General features: G+C 47.5%; 1 protein-coding gene across 2 annotated transcripts in view; it reads right to left on the bottom strand.

Annotated features, from left to right (window-relative positions):
• Nucleotides 1–736: 736 nt before the first annotated feature.
• The window catches only part of TMC3 (transmembrane channel like 3), a 59,823-nt gene continuing 44,685 nt past the window's right edge, over nt 737–15,874 (bottom strand). The window contains exons 18-23 of one of the 2 annotated variants that reach the window (XM_001928958.6): nt 15,104–15,229; nt 14,374–14,452; nt 11,961–12,003; nt 9,197–9,446; nt 4,910–5,542; nt 737–1,387 (exon numbers count right to left, since the gene is read on the bottom strand). In XM_001928958.6, the coding sequence (XP_001928993.4) occupies nt 1,360–1,387; nt 4,910–5,542; nt 9,197–9,446; nt 11,961–12,003; nt 14,374–14,452; nt 15,104–15,229 (1,159 nt within the window). In that variant the 3' untranslated portion in view covers nt 737–1,359. Of the gene's footprint in view, nt 2,247–2,517; nt 5,543–9,196; nt 9,447–11,960; nt 12,004–14,373; nt 14,453–15,103; nt 15,230–15,874 lie in introns of both variants that reach the window. The other variant, XM_084968399.1, reaches the window with a different exon arrangement.

The following is a 15,874-nucleotide window of genomic DNA, read 5'->3' on the forward strand; positions in this document are numbered from 1 at the left end:
TATATTTAGTGGACACAATTGTTCTGATCTCTGACACCTGAGAGGAGTTGGTTCTATAGGTACTTTTAGGAGAGATTTTTTAATAATATTGTGGATGAGAGCCCTCAAGGAGTTTGACCAAAGCCAGGCATGAATCATCCTGCCTCCCCTCCCCATCCCCCACCAGGGACTATTACTAAAAGTCAAAGGAATATTGTGAAACCACAGTTATGCAAAGGCATTTTGATCATGTAGATACAGAGCTTTCTGTTGCTAAAACTTAGATAAGGGCTGGAGGTGATGGCTCCTGTCAAAAGAAAAATGACCAAAGATGTTGAATCAGCAACCAGTTTATAGAAAAGAAAATGCAAGTGCCTAATCAGCACAAGGGGTAATCGCTAACAAAGAAATGCAAATGAATGCAGATAACTTGGGACCTATTATTTTCACCAGGTGGGTAAAAAGGACAGAGCATGGCAATATCAAGTGTCACGTAAAATGTTCATGGTGAAGCTGTAGGAAAAATGGCGCGCCCACCATCTGTAGAATTTGCTTGGGGGTCTGGGCATGTGGAGATGAATAAAAGAGCAGCTAGGGAAGCTGAGCGTACTCTTCCAATAGGATCCCAGGAGTTCACCTTTCATGGTACCAGTATCTCCTTCTAAGTCAACCTCAGCACATGAGCAGTAGAAGCCATAAAAGCTGTTTACTGCAACATTATTTTTAGCTGCCAAGTAGTGGAAATAACATCAAAATCCATCAGTAAAAAAAATGCATAGTGTGCAGTTTATTGATAGGATGAAACACAACACAGCAGTTAATGATAAGTGACCTTGATCTGTGTACATCTTCAACAGACATCAAAAACATAAATACGTATAATACACGCGGTATGATAGCACTTAAGCAAGACATATTTACATTTTTTCAAAAATTTTGTTTTGGTCTGGTTTTCGGCCAACTGCTCCTCTCTACTATGGCATGTGGACATTCCCAGGCCACAGCTCGGGATTAAATCCGAGCCACAGCTGCAACCCTAGCCACAACAGTGACGCCGCCAGATCCTTAACATGCTGAGCCACTGGGTAACTCCTACACATTGTTTATAGATGCTCATACATATATAGTGACACACATGCACACAGCATCTCTAACTATAAAGAGGTGACTGAATATAGACATATGATGAATTCTTGGTAGCATGAGGGGAGTAAACTAAGCATGGGGATTAGAGTAGATTTTGATGCTATCTGAATATTTTCTTTAATAATGATAACAAAGGGACTAGATGGAAATAAAATTTCAACAGTTGTTGACACAGTGGGAATATGGGTGCTTGTCACACTAGTCTCTGTGGTATTCTGTATCTTTTAAATTTCTCTAGGAGTTTCCATTGTGGGTTTGATCCCTGGCCTCACTCGGTGGGTTGGGGATCTGGTGTTGCTGTGAGCAGTGGTGTAGGTCACAGATGTGGCTTGGATGCTGTGTTGCTGTGAGCTGTGGTGTAAGCAGGCAGCTGGAGCTCTGATGTGACCCTTAGCCTGGGAACCTCCATATGGAGCAGATGTGGCCTTAAAAAAAGCAAAAGCAAAAAAACAAAAAAAAACAAAAAAAAAAACCACACAAAAAAACCCACCTTAAATTTCTCTAAATTAAAGACATAGCCCAATACCAGATGCTGGAATAGTACATGTGAGCTGTATTGCTCAGATCTGCAACTCTGCGTGTGTATTAGCAAAACTCAAGTTTTCTTAGGAATGCTGTAAGGGCCCTAATGCTATTAGGTCGCCGCCTCCTCTCACACAGACACAGGTGCTCCTACAGGTGCTTGGGGGCTGGGCCAGGCTTTTCCAAAACACGTTTTAATGTCCCTGGGAGTATGAGGGCATAGCCTAGACCAAGCATGTGGAAAGGGGGTACCCACATCGTGAAACACCTGTGGGCACCTGGACCACAAAAGGACGTTCTCATGGCATAGAGGGCATTTCATTTTGAACAAACCACAATCTTTTTTGATCCATCATGGTCAGGAGGTCAAGACCAGAAGCAATTAAATACTGTCAAGAAATTTGAAAATATTGCACACTTCTTTATAAATTTGGGAAAGAGTGTGAATCTGTGTCTACTTTTATTTATTTATTAAAAACATTATTTTTTTTGGCTGGGCCCATGACATGCAGAAGTTCCTCAGGCCAGGGATCGAACCCATGCCACAGAGTGACAGATCCCTAACTATTAGGCCACCAGGGAACTCCAATTTGTGTTTACTTTTTTTTTTTGTCTTTTTTCTATTTCTTTGGGCCACTCCCTCGGCATATGGAGGTTCCCAGGCTAGGGGTCTAATCTGAGCTGTAGCCACCAGCCTACGCCAGAGCCACAGCAACGCGGGATCCGAGCCGCGTCTGCAACCTACACCACAGCTCACGGCAACGCCGGATCGTTAACCCACTGAGCAAGGGCAGGGATCGAACCCGCAACCTCATGGTTCCTAGTTGGATTCGTTAACCACTGCGCCACGACGGGAACTCCTGTGTTTACTTTTAAAATGACATTATTTATATCGGATTTTTCTTTTCAGTTAGAATTTGCAATAGATCTTGCAAGATAATCCTGTTACCATGTCATTCATTAGTACAGTTCATTATTCATCCGTCCATTGACATTCACCAAATGTTTATTAAGTACCTATGATAGGCTGCATTCTGAGATGGCCCCTGGGATTCATGCTCCTGGTGCACATTTCCTATAAGATTTCTTGTTGAATGTGCTGGCACTTATCATTCTGATGAGATTTCACTCCCACGATCAGGTTCTGTTATATGGTAAAAGTGATTTTAAAAATGTAATTAAGATCTCAGATCAATTAACTTTGAATTAATCAAAAGGCGATTACCCTAGGTGGGCCGGGCCTAATCAGGGGATCCCTTAAAAAAAAAAAAAAAAGTCCATGGTGTTCTTCTGTGGTGCAGTGGGTTAAGGACTCAGCATTGTCACTGTAGCTGCTTGGGTCACTGCTGCGGCACAGGTTTGATCCCTGGCTCTGGAGCTTTTGAAAGCTGTGGGTGTAGCCCAAAGGGAAAAAAAAAAAAAAGAGCGAGAGTGTCCACATTTTGTCAGGAGAAGAAGATTAGAGGCTGTAAAGGCCTTCTCTTGTCGGCCTCAAAGATGCAAGCAGTCAGAGAGGGCCATGGGGTGGGGAAATGCGGGCAGCCTCTGGGAGCAGAGGGCCTCAGTCCTATAGCCTCAAGGAAATGGATTCTGCCAATAGCCATGTGAGTTTGGAAGATGAGCCTCAGCCTCAGATGAGAAGCTGCTCTGGCTGACTGAGTCCCTGAGCAGAAGATCCAGCTAAGCCACCTCTGTCCTCCTGACCCATGAAACTGAGATGATAAATGCGTGTTAAGCCCCAAAACTTTGTTATGCAATAAGAGAAAAGGGGTGCAATCACTGTTAGGTGTCAGTTACTGGGGCTGCGGAAATGAATAAACACAATTCCTGTCCCAGAAGCACTCACAGACTCATTGAGAAGACTTCAGAAAACTTGAAAGACACAACTGAAAGTGAAAAGAATTACCATGGACATAGGAATAGGGGTGCCCTTCTGGCGAACCCTGGCAGCTGAACACTCCCTGCTGCCCAACCCCCAGCACCTGCCCGTGAAAGAGGCATTGACCCCTAAGGTGAACAAAGCACAAAGGGAGGAGGGACAACTCTGTTCTTTCCCTGGAGCTCACTGGCTGGATGCCAGCAACCTGGAATTTTCTGTGGCTCTGCATTCCTCCTCCACCTACTGCATGGCAGTAGAAGAAAATGTGGTCAAGAAACAGAAATAGACTTGGGAGGTGAAAAGACAGAATCCTGAAGCTGTCTGATGCCCAGATCCAACTGAGCCTGAAGCCAGCTTGAGTCCCATCCCTCCCAGTTAAAGGGACTAATAAACCTTGGGGATTTTGTTGCTTCCAGCCCACGTGTCCTAACTCATTCATACAGATCTAGAGCCAGATAAACAGTAAGGCAAGCTCTCAATAAATTTCTTGTCATTCCTAAACTGATTATTGATATGATGTAATTACACACTGGAAAATCTTGAAGGGCAGCTGTCTCATTTCGGGGTGCTGACTGGGGAGGACTGAGTTTTGGGTGCTGAAAGACACAGTCTTAGTTCACTCCTAAGATTAAGGACAAGTGCAGCCTTCTGCCACTGGCTAAGTTGTCTGGCTTGCCTATGACTAGGGGTCACCCTGGATGAAGGTCAAAGACTGAGGTTTTATTTTTTGTTTTTGTCTCTTTAGGGCTGCACCGATGGCATATGGAGGTTCCCAGGCTAGGGGACAAATTGGAGCTACAGCTGCAGGCCTACACCACAGTCACAGCAACACAGGATCTGAGTCGAGTCTACAACCTATACCATAGCTCATGGCAACACCGGATCCCTGATCCACTGAGCGAGGCCAGGGACCAAACCTCCTTCTTCATGGATATTGGTCAGATTCAGTTCCACTGAGCCACGACGGGACCTCCAAGGACAGAGGTTTTTGAAACAGCGCACTTGTATATGGTTGCTGTAGAAGAGGGAGTTGGGGCCCTGTGAGTCTCAGGGCTGCACACAGTGCCCTGGTTATGCCCTGAGGGTCTCACCTACTGGGCGCAGTTGTCTCTCTTCCCAGCAGCGAGGGACATATGCTATCATACTAGGCACTCCACTAGGGCTCTGATCTCTAGGCCCTAGACGTTTGAACAAATCAGATCATTCAGATCTTCCATCACCTCTTGCCTTGATATGGCCTTCCTCCTGCCACGTTGCCCCGCAGACCTCAGGAGCTTGCCTTGGCTGCGGGAGACCTGGAGGTACTGGTCAGCGCTGCTGTTCTGCTGGTCACTACTGGACGCCGCCGACATGGAATCCGACTCTGTGGCGGATGGCTCGAACCTGGGCTTCCCCCTGGGCTTCCCTGGGTGCTGTGGGTACTGGAAATTCCGGGAGCGTGGCTTTTTGAGCACATACATCGGCCTGTCAAGTTGACCTTCAAAACCATCATCCCAAGACGTGTAATGGGTCCAGCATCTCTGGGGCTCAGGAGTCAGGGCGTGACTTTCTAAACTTTCTGTGACGTAAAAATGAGGAGCCCCGTGGAGGTCGGTCAGGGAGCGTGGGTGGAAAGCCCGTTGGATCACCTCTCTCCTCAGCATCTCGTCCTCTTCTTCACTTCGTTGTGGAGAGCAAGCCTGGTGGGAGACCCCGGGCACACACTGTCGCATGTTCCTGGGGTACCTCTCCACTATGTCCCCAAAGGTATCTATCTCGAAATGTCTTTCTGGCCGGAAAGTCGAATGGTTTTTTTGGTGAGAGTCATGTTCATTAACAACATAGTATCTGGGGCCATGGGACCAGCGACCCTGTGGCCCCAAGGCCGAGACCACTGATCTGTGGTCGATTTGCTCAAAGTCTTTTCGGAAAAGAGGCTCCGAGTGCACGTCTTCGATGTGCTTTGCAAACATCCCAGGGGTGCAGGATCTGCTCCTGTGAAGGTCACCTGTGCTTGCACACGGGCCACGTGGATACCTGCAAGACAGGGACGGTTAAGCACCAGGGCCTTGGTGCTCTCAGAGCCCCATGCCAGCTGAGCACTGCAAGCGAGCCAGGGCAGCCGTTCTCTCTGCATTTTCACGGAACTGGTTCTGAAGTGTTAATGAGTGTTCGGGGAACTGGGCTGACTGTATTTTTTTAAGCTGGGATTCTCAGCGCCCTTAACGTGTATCTCCATGGAGGGCAAAGAGCTCTGTGCTAGTGTATATCAGTCTGGAGCCCTTCTTTTGTCCAGGAGCAGGCACCCAGGGGGACAAGCTGGGGAGCATGTGCGAGGAACACCACCCCTCACCATCTCTGCCGTGCCCGGCTTCTCGGACAACTCCTTGCCAGAGCCTCTGTGGACCAAGAATGTCACCTGCCATTTCCGTAAACAAAGGATGCAAAGCCATCAGCCCCTACAGCTGCCCCCTCCCCACCACGGTGCACCCTGAGGGATATTCAGGATGGAGAAAAATAAGATACTGACCCTAAATAGTTAAGATGCATATCAAAAGAATGACTTCTTTTTTTTTTTCTCCTGTCTTTTTAGGGCTGCACCCACAGCATATGAAATTTCCCAGGCTAAGGGTGGAATCAGATCTGTAGCTGCTAGCCTACACCACAGCAACCCAGGATCCAAGCAGCATCTGTGACCTATACCACAGCTCACAGCAACATGGGATCCTTAAGCCACTGATCAAGGCCAGGGATCGAACTTGTGTCCTCATGGATACTAGTAAGATTCATTTCCACTGAGCCATGATGGGAACCCCCAAAGGAATGATTTCTTTTTTCTTTCTTTTCGTCTTTTTTTATCTTTTTTATGGCTGCTCCCACGGCATATGGAGGTTCCCAGGCTAGGGGTCGAATCAGAGCTGTAGCCGCCGGCCTACGCCAGAGCCACAGCAACGTGGGATCCGAGCCGTGTCTGCAACCTACACCACAGTTCACTGCAACGCCGGATCGTTAACCCACTGAGCAAGGCCAGGGATCAAACCCGCAACCTCATGGTTCTTAGTCAGATTTGTTAACCACTGAATCATGACAGGAACTCCAGCCAAAGGGATGATTTCAACGACCCTAGATTCTTGCATCTTCCCTTCCAGGAAAAAAGCATTAAAATCATTAACTTGAGATATCTGGTTTTTTTTTTTTGTGTGTGTGTGATTAACAGTCAGCTTTTGGTGTTCCACTTCATGTTTTTTTCTGGTTTTTGTTTCCCAGCAAAAACTCCTGTATATCCTGGCTTCTCCCTTACCACTTCAGAGCTATCTGAGAGGCCATGTCCCAGGCCCTAGTCCTCGAGAAGTTCACCGAATAAAACGTAATTCTCAACTAACAGGTTGTGCTTTTTTTTTTTTTTTCTTTCAGTTGACACCTACCCAGTACCACTGGAATCCCTCCTCTTTGCCAAAGCCCAGTAGATACCTGAAGACAGCTTCTCATACAGCAAGATTTTGACTTCTTTGTTAATTTAGTCATTGTCTTTAAAAACAAAACAACTCCCCCAACAACCCTCCTACATTTTATTTATATGACTTTCACTGTGTCACATTTAAATCAAATATCATTCTCGGGGGAGTTCCCATCGTGGCCCAGTGGAAACAAATTTGACTGGAAACCACGAGGTTGCAGGTTCGATCCCTGGCTTTGCTCAGTGGGTTAAGGATCCAGCGTTGCTGTGAGCCTGTGGAGTAGGTCCCAGATGCGGTGCGGATCTGGTGTTGCTGCGGCTGTGGTATAGGCTGGCAGCTGTAGCTCTGATAGACTGCTAGCCTGGGAACCTCCATATGCCCTGGATGCGGCCCTAAAAAGACAAAAGACAAAAAAAAAATCATTCTGAGTTAGGGTCAGTGCATCCTTCCAGATGTCCTATCTCTACACACACACACACACACACACACACAATATGCAGGGTTCGGAGTTCTCGTCGTGGCTCAGCATTTAACAAATCCGACTAGCATCCATGACTATATGGGTTCAATCCCTGGCCTTGCTCAGTGGGTTAAGGATCCGGCGTTGCCATGAGCTGTGGCGTAGGTTGCAGATGTGGTTCGGATCCTGAGTTGCTGTGGCTCTGGTGTAGGCCAGCAGCTATAGCTCCGATTCCACCCCCAGCCTGGGAACCTCCACATGCTGCAAGAGTGGCCCTAAAAAGCCAAAAAAAGAAAAAAAAAAGCAGGGTTCTACTCCTTTCTTGTGTGTATATATATGCATGACTGAATGACTTTGCTGTGTGCCTGAAACCAGCACAGTTTTGTAAACTAACTATACTTCAATTAAAAAAAAAAAAAAAAAAAAGATAAAGTCCCAGCTTTGAAAAGATTCACATGCATTAGTGTCTTGGATCACACTTCTTTCCAGCCTCATCTCCCGCCTCGCTCCCAGGCTCCCTCTGCGGCTGTCATTTCCCGAAGACCCCTCACTTCTTCCAAACATCCTACCTTTGTTCATGCTTATTCTCCACTATTCTTGACTCTTCTCCATTTAGTGAGCTTTTACTCTTTAAGGCCCAGGTTTATTATTATTGCCTCCTAGGACATATTTATTTATTTATTTAGTCTTTTTAGGGCCTCACCCGAAGCATATGGAGGGTCTCAGGCTAGGGGTCGAATTGGAGCTACAGCCACTGGCCCATGGCCACAGCCACAGCAACATGAGATCCGAGCCATGTCTGCGACATACACTGCAGCTCACGGCAACGCCAGATCCTTAACCCACTGAGCAAGGCCAGGGATCGAACCTACGTCCTCATGGATGCTAGTCAGATTCGTTTCCGCTGAGCCAGGACGGTAACTCCTTTTTGTGTTTTTTTGTAGACTTGATCTCACCCTTCCTTGTCCTCTGAAAGTATACTATTTATCACAGAAGCATAGCGTGTATTACATTGTATAATTAACTTTGGCCCTTCTCTCACTGTACTGTCAATTCCTTAAGGCAGAGACTACATCTGATCAATTTTTGTGACCGTGTATCTACCATAGAAACTGGTATAGAGCCCATTCTTAGTCAAAGTGTGTTGAAGTAGATACTAGCAACTCCTTTACAACAAAAATGTATTTGGTTATGCTAATTTGGAATTTATGAGTTAGAGTGTTGTTGCCATTTATAATCAAATGGCTAATATACTAGTTAAAATTAATCCTTTGATTTATTAAAACAGGTCCCCAATGAAAAAAAATTTTAAGACATTTTCTTTTCTTTCTTTTTTTGACTGTGCCTGCGGCATGTGGAAGTTCCTGGGTCAGGGATCGAACCTGTGCCACCGCAGTGCCAACACTGGATCCTGAACCCAATGCACCACAGGCGAACCCCCAGCATTTTCTTTTCTTAGACAATGGAAATAAATACCCTATGCTGGCGAGAATTGGCTTACAGGTTATATGGCAGCAGGCCAAGGAGGATGAATTGACAGACTTTTTTTTTGGACAACCTTTGTCCCTTCATTTCTTCTCAATACCAACTGTCACAGTCTCTTGTCCTTGTGGCCTTCAGGCAGAGATGGAATTTAATGGCTCTTACTTCCTGCAACAGTTAAAGCCTTTGAAGCTCTAATGGTTTTTACATCCTGCACTTTATGGCTCTGGGCTGTCCTGGCTTGGTGTCACCAAGGAGGCGGGTTTCCTGCCCAGCTGCAATTAAGCTCACCTGGTGGTGTGGTGCCTGGATCTGTAGATGCCACGAAGAGGCGGGCTGGGACTGCCAGGCCCTGGCTGGGGACTCTGGGGCGTGGGTTGGCGGATGGTCTCTATTCTGCCACTCTTGCTGCTTGAGGAGTCAACATTGACCACGTTGCCATTGTTCTGGGGTGTCGCCGAGTGAGCTGAAGACATCTGGCTGCCCAGGTCGCTGTCCTTTGGAAGCCTCTTGGTGCTCTCATCTTGGGTTTGGATGCGGGCTGCGGGAAGAGGGAGGGTCATGAGAAGACAGGCCGAGGGTGACCCGCTCAGGTTCGTTTAGCTGCAAGAGCGTCATGACTTCCCGCAGGTGGGTCTACAGACAGTTGTGTGTGCTCACAGATGCACCTAACCCACGGGCAACAAACAGCATCATTCAAATCGGGTCTTTCCAAGAGCTGGAGCTGGAAGGGCGTGTAGGAGGAATGCAATGATGACACACCGTCTGATGCCCCCATGAGGCGAAGTGGGTTATTCACCAGCTTTGGGGCTTTGGTTCTTTAGAATGGATAAAATAAAGCTTAGATTATAATTGTGATTTTTTGGGAAACAATTCACAGAGCAGTCTGAAAAAAAATGTGGTCCTGAGTTGGAAAAGGGACGCTGGACAATGAGGTTGCTATCCTGAGACCGTTTATGAAAATCCTAGTTTTTTTTTTTTTTTTTTTTTGTCTTTTTTTTTTTTTTTGTCTTTTGTTGTTGTTGTTGTTGTTGTTGCTATTTCTTGGGCCGCTCCTGCGGCATATGGAGGTTCCCAGGCTAGGGGTTGAATCGGAGATGTAGCTGCGGGCCTACACCAGAGCCACAGCAACGCGGGATCCGAGCCGCGTCTGCAACCTACACCACAGCTCACGGCAACGCCGGATCCTTAACCCACTGAGCAAGGGCAGGGACCAAACCCGCAACCTCATGGTTCCTAGTCGGATTCGTTAACTACTGCGCCACGACGGGAACTCCAAAATCCTAGTTTTTGAACACAAATTGGACTAAACTTATGTATGCCCCACTGGCATATAATACTTAACAAGTACAGGGGAATTTTATTTTGTTTTTCAGCTATCCTGTGGCTTATGGAATTGCCGGGCCAGGGATCGGATCCGAGCCTCAGTTGCTACCTAAGCCACAGCTGTGGCAATGCTGGATCCTTAACCCATTGTGCCGGCCTGGGGATCAAACCTGCGTCCCAGTGCTGCAGACACCGCCAAGCCCATTGAACCACAGTGGGAATTCTTACAGTGGAATTTTCTATCACATGAGCTTCAGTCTCTTCCCATGACAATTTTTATTTGCAGGTTGCTCGCTGAGGAGGTGGGTGGAGCAGGCATCACCCTTAGGCCTCATGACTCTTACCCGGGGATTTTCCCGGAAGGGAACATGTCCCTCCCAATTAGCTCTGCTTAAAACACACCAAAGTGTTGGCCCATAGAGCCTTTGGGTCTCATTCTCATTTTTTGAGAGAGAATATGGACCATCCATTTTGCCGTTGCCCAGTGATCCTTCAAGCTCATAATGTGACATGTGAGTGGCCCCAAGGGGCAGATGGGTTTCCTTTGAGCTGCACCTGCCCACGTTCCCCTCTTTTCAGCCTAGACCAGACTTTTGCTCCTTGCAGTTTTGTTCTTTCCACGGGATGGTTTCCTTTTCCCTCCATGAACCTTGGTGGGAACAAGTGGGTCCAGGAGCTGGAGAAGATGGGAAGAGAAGGTGTATCCACTGCGTTTGTATTTCTTACTCTGGAACCTGCTTGCCTGGCTGGACCTGCCCACCTGGCATTGCTCTGCAAGGGTGGGACTGGGAGGATGGGACTTAAGGGGGCAGAGACCCTGGGAGGGGGTCTTGCAAGGAAGAAACAGACCATTGAGAGGCAGTACACAAAAGCGAACAAGGTGACTTCCCGTCGTGGCTCAGCAGTTAACGAACCCGACTAGCATCCATGAGGACGTGGGTTCGATCTCTGGCTTTGCTCAGTGGGTTGGGCATCCAGTGTTGCTGTGAGTCGTGGTGTAGGTCGCAAACATGGCTCAGATCTGTTGTGGCTGTGGCTGTGGTGTAGGCCGGCGGCCGCAGCTCCAATTCAACCCTTAGCCTGGAAACTTCCATATGCCGCGGGGTATGGCCCTAAAAAGAAAAAAAAAAAATTAAAAAAAAAAGTGAACAAGGCCAAGTAGTTCTTTTGGCTTTTCTCCAGATTTCTGTCTTCTTTTTCTTTCCCTTTTCTTTTCTTTCTTTCTTTCTTTTTTTTTTTTTTTTTTTTGTCTTTTTGCTATTTCTTGGGCCGCTCTCGCGGCATATGGAGGTTCCCAGGCTAGGGGTCTAATCAGAGCTGTAGCCGCCGGCCTACGCCAGAGCCACAGCAACACGGGATCCGAGCCGCATCTGCGACCTACACCACAGCTCACGGCAACACCGGATCGTTAACCCACTGAGCAAGGGCAGGTACTGAACCCGCAACCTCATGGTTCCTAGTCAGATTCGTTAACCACTGCACCACGACGGGAACTCCTTTTTCTTTCCCTTTTCAACAGTTCTTCCTGAATGCTGATATTTTGGGGTTACTCACAGGCCTGGGTCTGATGTAAAAATTGCAGATTTAAACCAACATGTGGATTCCTAGATTTTATTTTATTGTGCCTAATTAATTGTGAAAACCACAGGAATTTTTATTAGTGGTACACCTTAAACTGCTGTATTTTTAAATGCCCACCAACAAAGACATCAGGGATTTTTGTACTTACCTTCTACCATTTGAGCAACCTTTTTCTTATCTTCAGATCTTGCCTAAAATATAAATGACAATCATATGTTTGCTTGGGATTTAGCAGGAAGGAATAACAAATACTACTCTTGGGGGAAAATGATGTATGTATCACCTGTCACATGACGGGCCACGACTGAACTGCTTCTGCTACCCGGGGACGGTGTGCTCTGGGCTCAGGCCTGCTACCTGAATGAATAAAGGCTGACACCCGAGAGCTGAAGTTTTATCCCTGGCAAGTTTTAATTTTAGGGGCAGCTCTTTGATAGGCCAGGTTTCTATGTATAGATACTGCTAAGAATGGTTTGCTTGGGACCAGAAGGGAAAGTACAGGAGATGTGTATTTCCATAAAGATGCCCTTTGCAACTTCAAATGCATTTCTTTCTTTCTTTTCCTTTTTTTTTGGCTTTTTAGGGCTGCACTTGCAGCATATGGAAGTTCCCAGGCTAGGGGTTGAACTGGAGCTGCAGATGCTGGCCTACACCACAGCCACACCGATGCCAGATTCGAGCCGAAACTTCGACCTATACCACAGCTCAGGGCAACACCAGATCCTTAACCCACTGAGTGAGGCCAAGGATCGAACCCACGTCCTCGTGGATACTAGTTGGATTCATTTCTGCTGTGCCACAATGGTTAACTCCTTTTTTTTTTTTTTTTCTTTTTTGGCCACCCCATGGCATATAGAAGTTCCTGGATGAGGGACTGAGTCCCAGCTGGAATTGCAACCTATGCCACAGCTGTGGCAATGCTGGATCCTTAACCCACTGTGCCGGACCCAGGATCAAACCCACATCCTTGCCACTACGGAGACACTGCCAATCCCATTGAGCCACAGTGGGAATGCCTCCAAGTACATTTCTTATTTGACTCTTTGTGAAAGAAGTGGGTATTTCTTTACACAAATTGATATCCGTGAAAGTCATTTTTTTAAAACCAGAGAAAGCTGAAAGTCTTTTGAAAGGGGTTCTGGGGCTGGGGTGAAGCAAGTAAGGCATCCCGGGGTCAAAGGAGAAGCTCACTTTAGGGGCTGTGAGGATGAAGGGTCACCGTGACCCTGAGAGTTTGTGTCTCGAAATTTGGCACCCTGCTGCCTCGCTTGCCTCACCCTAGTCCTGGTCCTAGGGGAGCACCTCCGGTGTGCAGAGGAGAAACTGTGGGAGGATTGGGGAGTGTTGGCCTCCCTCTGACTGTTCTGAGATCATTGAATTGAGTCCCTGGTGGGAGAGAAGGTAAAAGAAATCAGAATTTAAAAGACGGGCAGGAGTTCCCTGGTGGTCTGTCTAGTGGTTAGGACTCAGTGCATTCACTGCTGCTGTCTGGGTTCAATCCCTGGTCTGGGGACTGAGATCCCACATCAAGCCTCTGCATGCCATGGCCAAAAAAGAAGTTTAAAAACCAGGAGTTCCTGGGAGTTCCCTTCGTGGCGCAAAGGTTAACGAATCTGACTAGGAACCATGAGGTTGCAGGTTCGGTCCCTGGCCTTGCTCAGTGGGTGAAGGATCCTGAGTTGCCGTGAGCTGTGGTGTAGGTCGCAGACGCAGATCGGATCCTGAGTTGCTGTGGCTCTGGCGTAGGCTGGCGGCTACAGCTCCAATTCGACCCCTCGCCTAGGAACCTCCATATGCCGCAGGAGCGGCCCTAGAAATGGCAAAAAGACAAAAACAAACAAACAAACAAACCAAAAAAACAGGAGTTCCTGCAGTTCCCATAGTGGCTCAGAAGTAACAAACCTGACTGGTAACCACGAGGATGAGGGTTCGATCCCTGGCCTCCATCAGTGGGTTAAGGGTAAAGGTGCTGCTGCAAGCTGCTTCGTAGGCTGCAGATGCGGCTCGGATCTAGCATTGCTGTGGCTGGACTGTGGCACAGGCCTCGGCTGCAGCTCTGATTTGACCCCTAGCCCCAGGAACTTCCATATGCCACAGGTACAGTTGTAAAAACAAAAAATAAAACAAAATAAAAAATTATGAAAAAGATGGATCTTTGGGTCCAAAGAGTGTTTTGGGGCTCAGATGCCCAAGTTGCCATGGGACTGAGGAGGGACCTTCCCTCCCTTCCTGGTCCAGCCGAGCCAGCAGAAGAACCCTGCACATTGCAAACTTGGTGTGGCCACAAGAGGGGCGCTCAGTGCTCAGGGCGTTAGCAAGTTCTCCTGGAGAGGAGGAAAACATAGCAGCCTCCTTTCTGTTCCTGGCAATTGGGAGCTGCCCCTGGGCATTCTTTGAAATAGCTCTGGGAGATCCTGGGGGAGGGGGAGGGAGCCTTGCACCCTAGCAGGTGGCCAAGAATCCTACAGCAGTAGGAAAATGGAACCTCACTTGTATTCCCCGGCCAGCGAAACCAATCAGATGGTTGACTCACATAACAGCAGAGATGACATAATACTTGCATTTTGGATCTGCATTCTGAGTTGGTGGTTGCTGAGCTTTAAGGATCTTGCGATGCTCTGAAGGTAATAGATGAGCATGCTAGGGCAGAACAGCACAGGGCGGTGAATGGTCTTCTCCCGACTTGTCGGCTTCTCCGCGCAGGTTCCCTGCCCGATGAGGGCTATCCACCAGCCCCCCAAGCCCACCCCACCCTGAGGACAGAAGATATAATGAGGTCTCAAGCTGGCAAGCACTAGGAATGGGCTGCTCTCCTTGTCTTTCTCCCTCTTTTCAAAGCCACCTGCCTTGACCCGGAATTCTGCATGAATGACAGCAAGAAGGAAGGAGCCAAGACGAGAGAGGCATGTTACACTGTGTCAGGCTAGGAGCACTGCACCCATTACTTGCTGTCATTTTTCCTTTAAGGTAAAATAGACACCACTCAGGTGCAATGTAAAATTGGAAACTTCTGGAAAATAAGATCATGAGGAAAATAAGTCCATTCGACCCCACAATAGTGGCCACAACGATTGTCCAAATAAGTGCTTTTGATGAATCAGTCATGCTGTACCTCCCTGGCCCCAGTGTGACTCAGTGTCCCTGCTTAGACCATCAGACTCTGCAAGGGACTTTTGAACGAGCTCACTGATTTTTATACACTTGTTGGAAAGCGGTGCTTTCTTGTTGGCCCAACAGGCAGAGCCACCCCCACCCCCACCCCCACCCCAAAGCTGGCAGGAAAATACTCACAAAAGAAGCAGCACAGCTGGCAGGATAACCACAGGGCTACTGACGTAGCCAACCACAGAGCCAAACCACGCGGGAAAGTCCTTCTCAATCGTCTCTGACACGATGTCGTAAATTTTCTCTTGCCCGCTGTGAGAAAGAAAACCATAATTTCAGATTATATTGCTTTTGGCAGAGGGATCCTGCAAGTCATCTAAAAAAGTAAATAAATAAATAAAATAAATCAAAGGCTGGCTGGCTCAAGTCCAGTCCTCAAAGTCAGTTACAAAGCTAGAGTTGAGCATCTGATGAATGTGAAAGATACATAACATTCCCACTGAAGAAGTCATTTTATTAACATGCAGGTTTGAAGATAAGGGTCAATAATTACATGATGTGTGTGTGTGTGTGTGTGTGTGTGTGTGTGTGTATGAATAATGTACACATGGATAGACTCTCAATGTTACATATATGTCATCAAAACTGACTTAAAGCAAATGCTAGGTGGAAGCTGGGTGGACACTTCTCTCTCAATGCAGTCAGATAGTGCAGAATCAAAAGTGACATGGATTCAGAGCTCCTGTTGTGGCTCAGAGGGTTAAGAACCTGATATAGAGTCTGCAAAGATGCCGGTTCGATCCCTGGCCTCGCTCAGTGAGTTAAGGATCTGGCATTGCTGCAAGCTACAGTGTAGGTCAAAGAGGCAGCTCAGATCTGGTGTTGCTGTGGCTGTGGCTAGACTGGTAGTTGCAGCTCCCATCTGACCCCTAGCCTGGGAACTTCCATATGCCATAG

Source organism: Sus scrofa, chromosome 7, assembly GCF_054392235.1.
Source record: "Sus scrofa isolate SSC_HxYL_T2T_F1_AM1 chromosome 7, Sscrofa_HxYL_maternal_Yorkshire_Landrace_v2.0, whole genome shotgun sequence".
NCBI classification, from domain to species: domain Eukaryota; kingdom Metazoa; phylum Chordata; class Mammalia; order Artiodactyla; family Suidae; genus Sus; species Sus scrofa.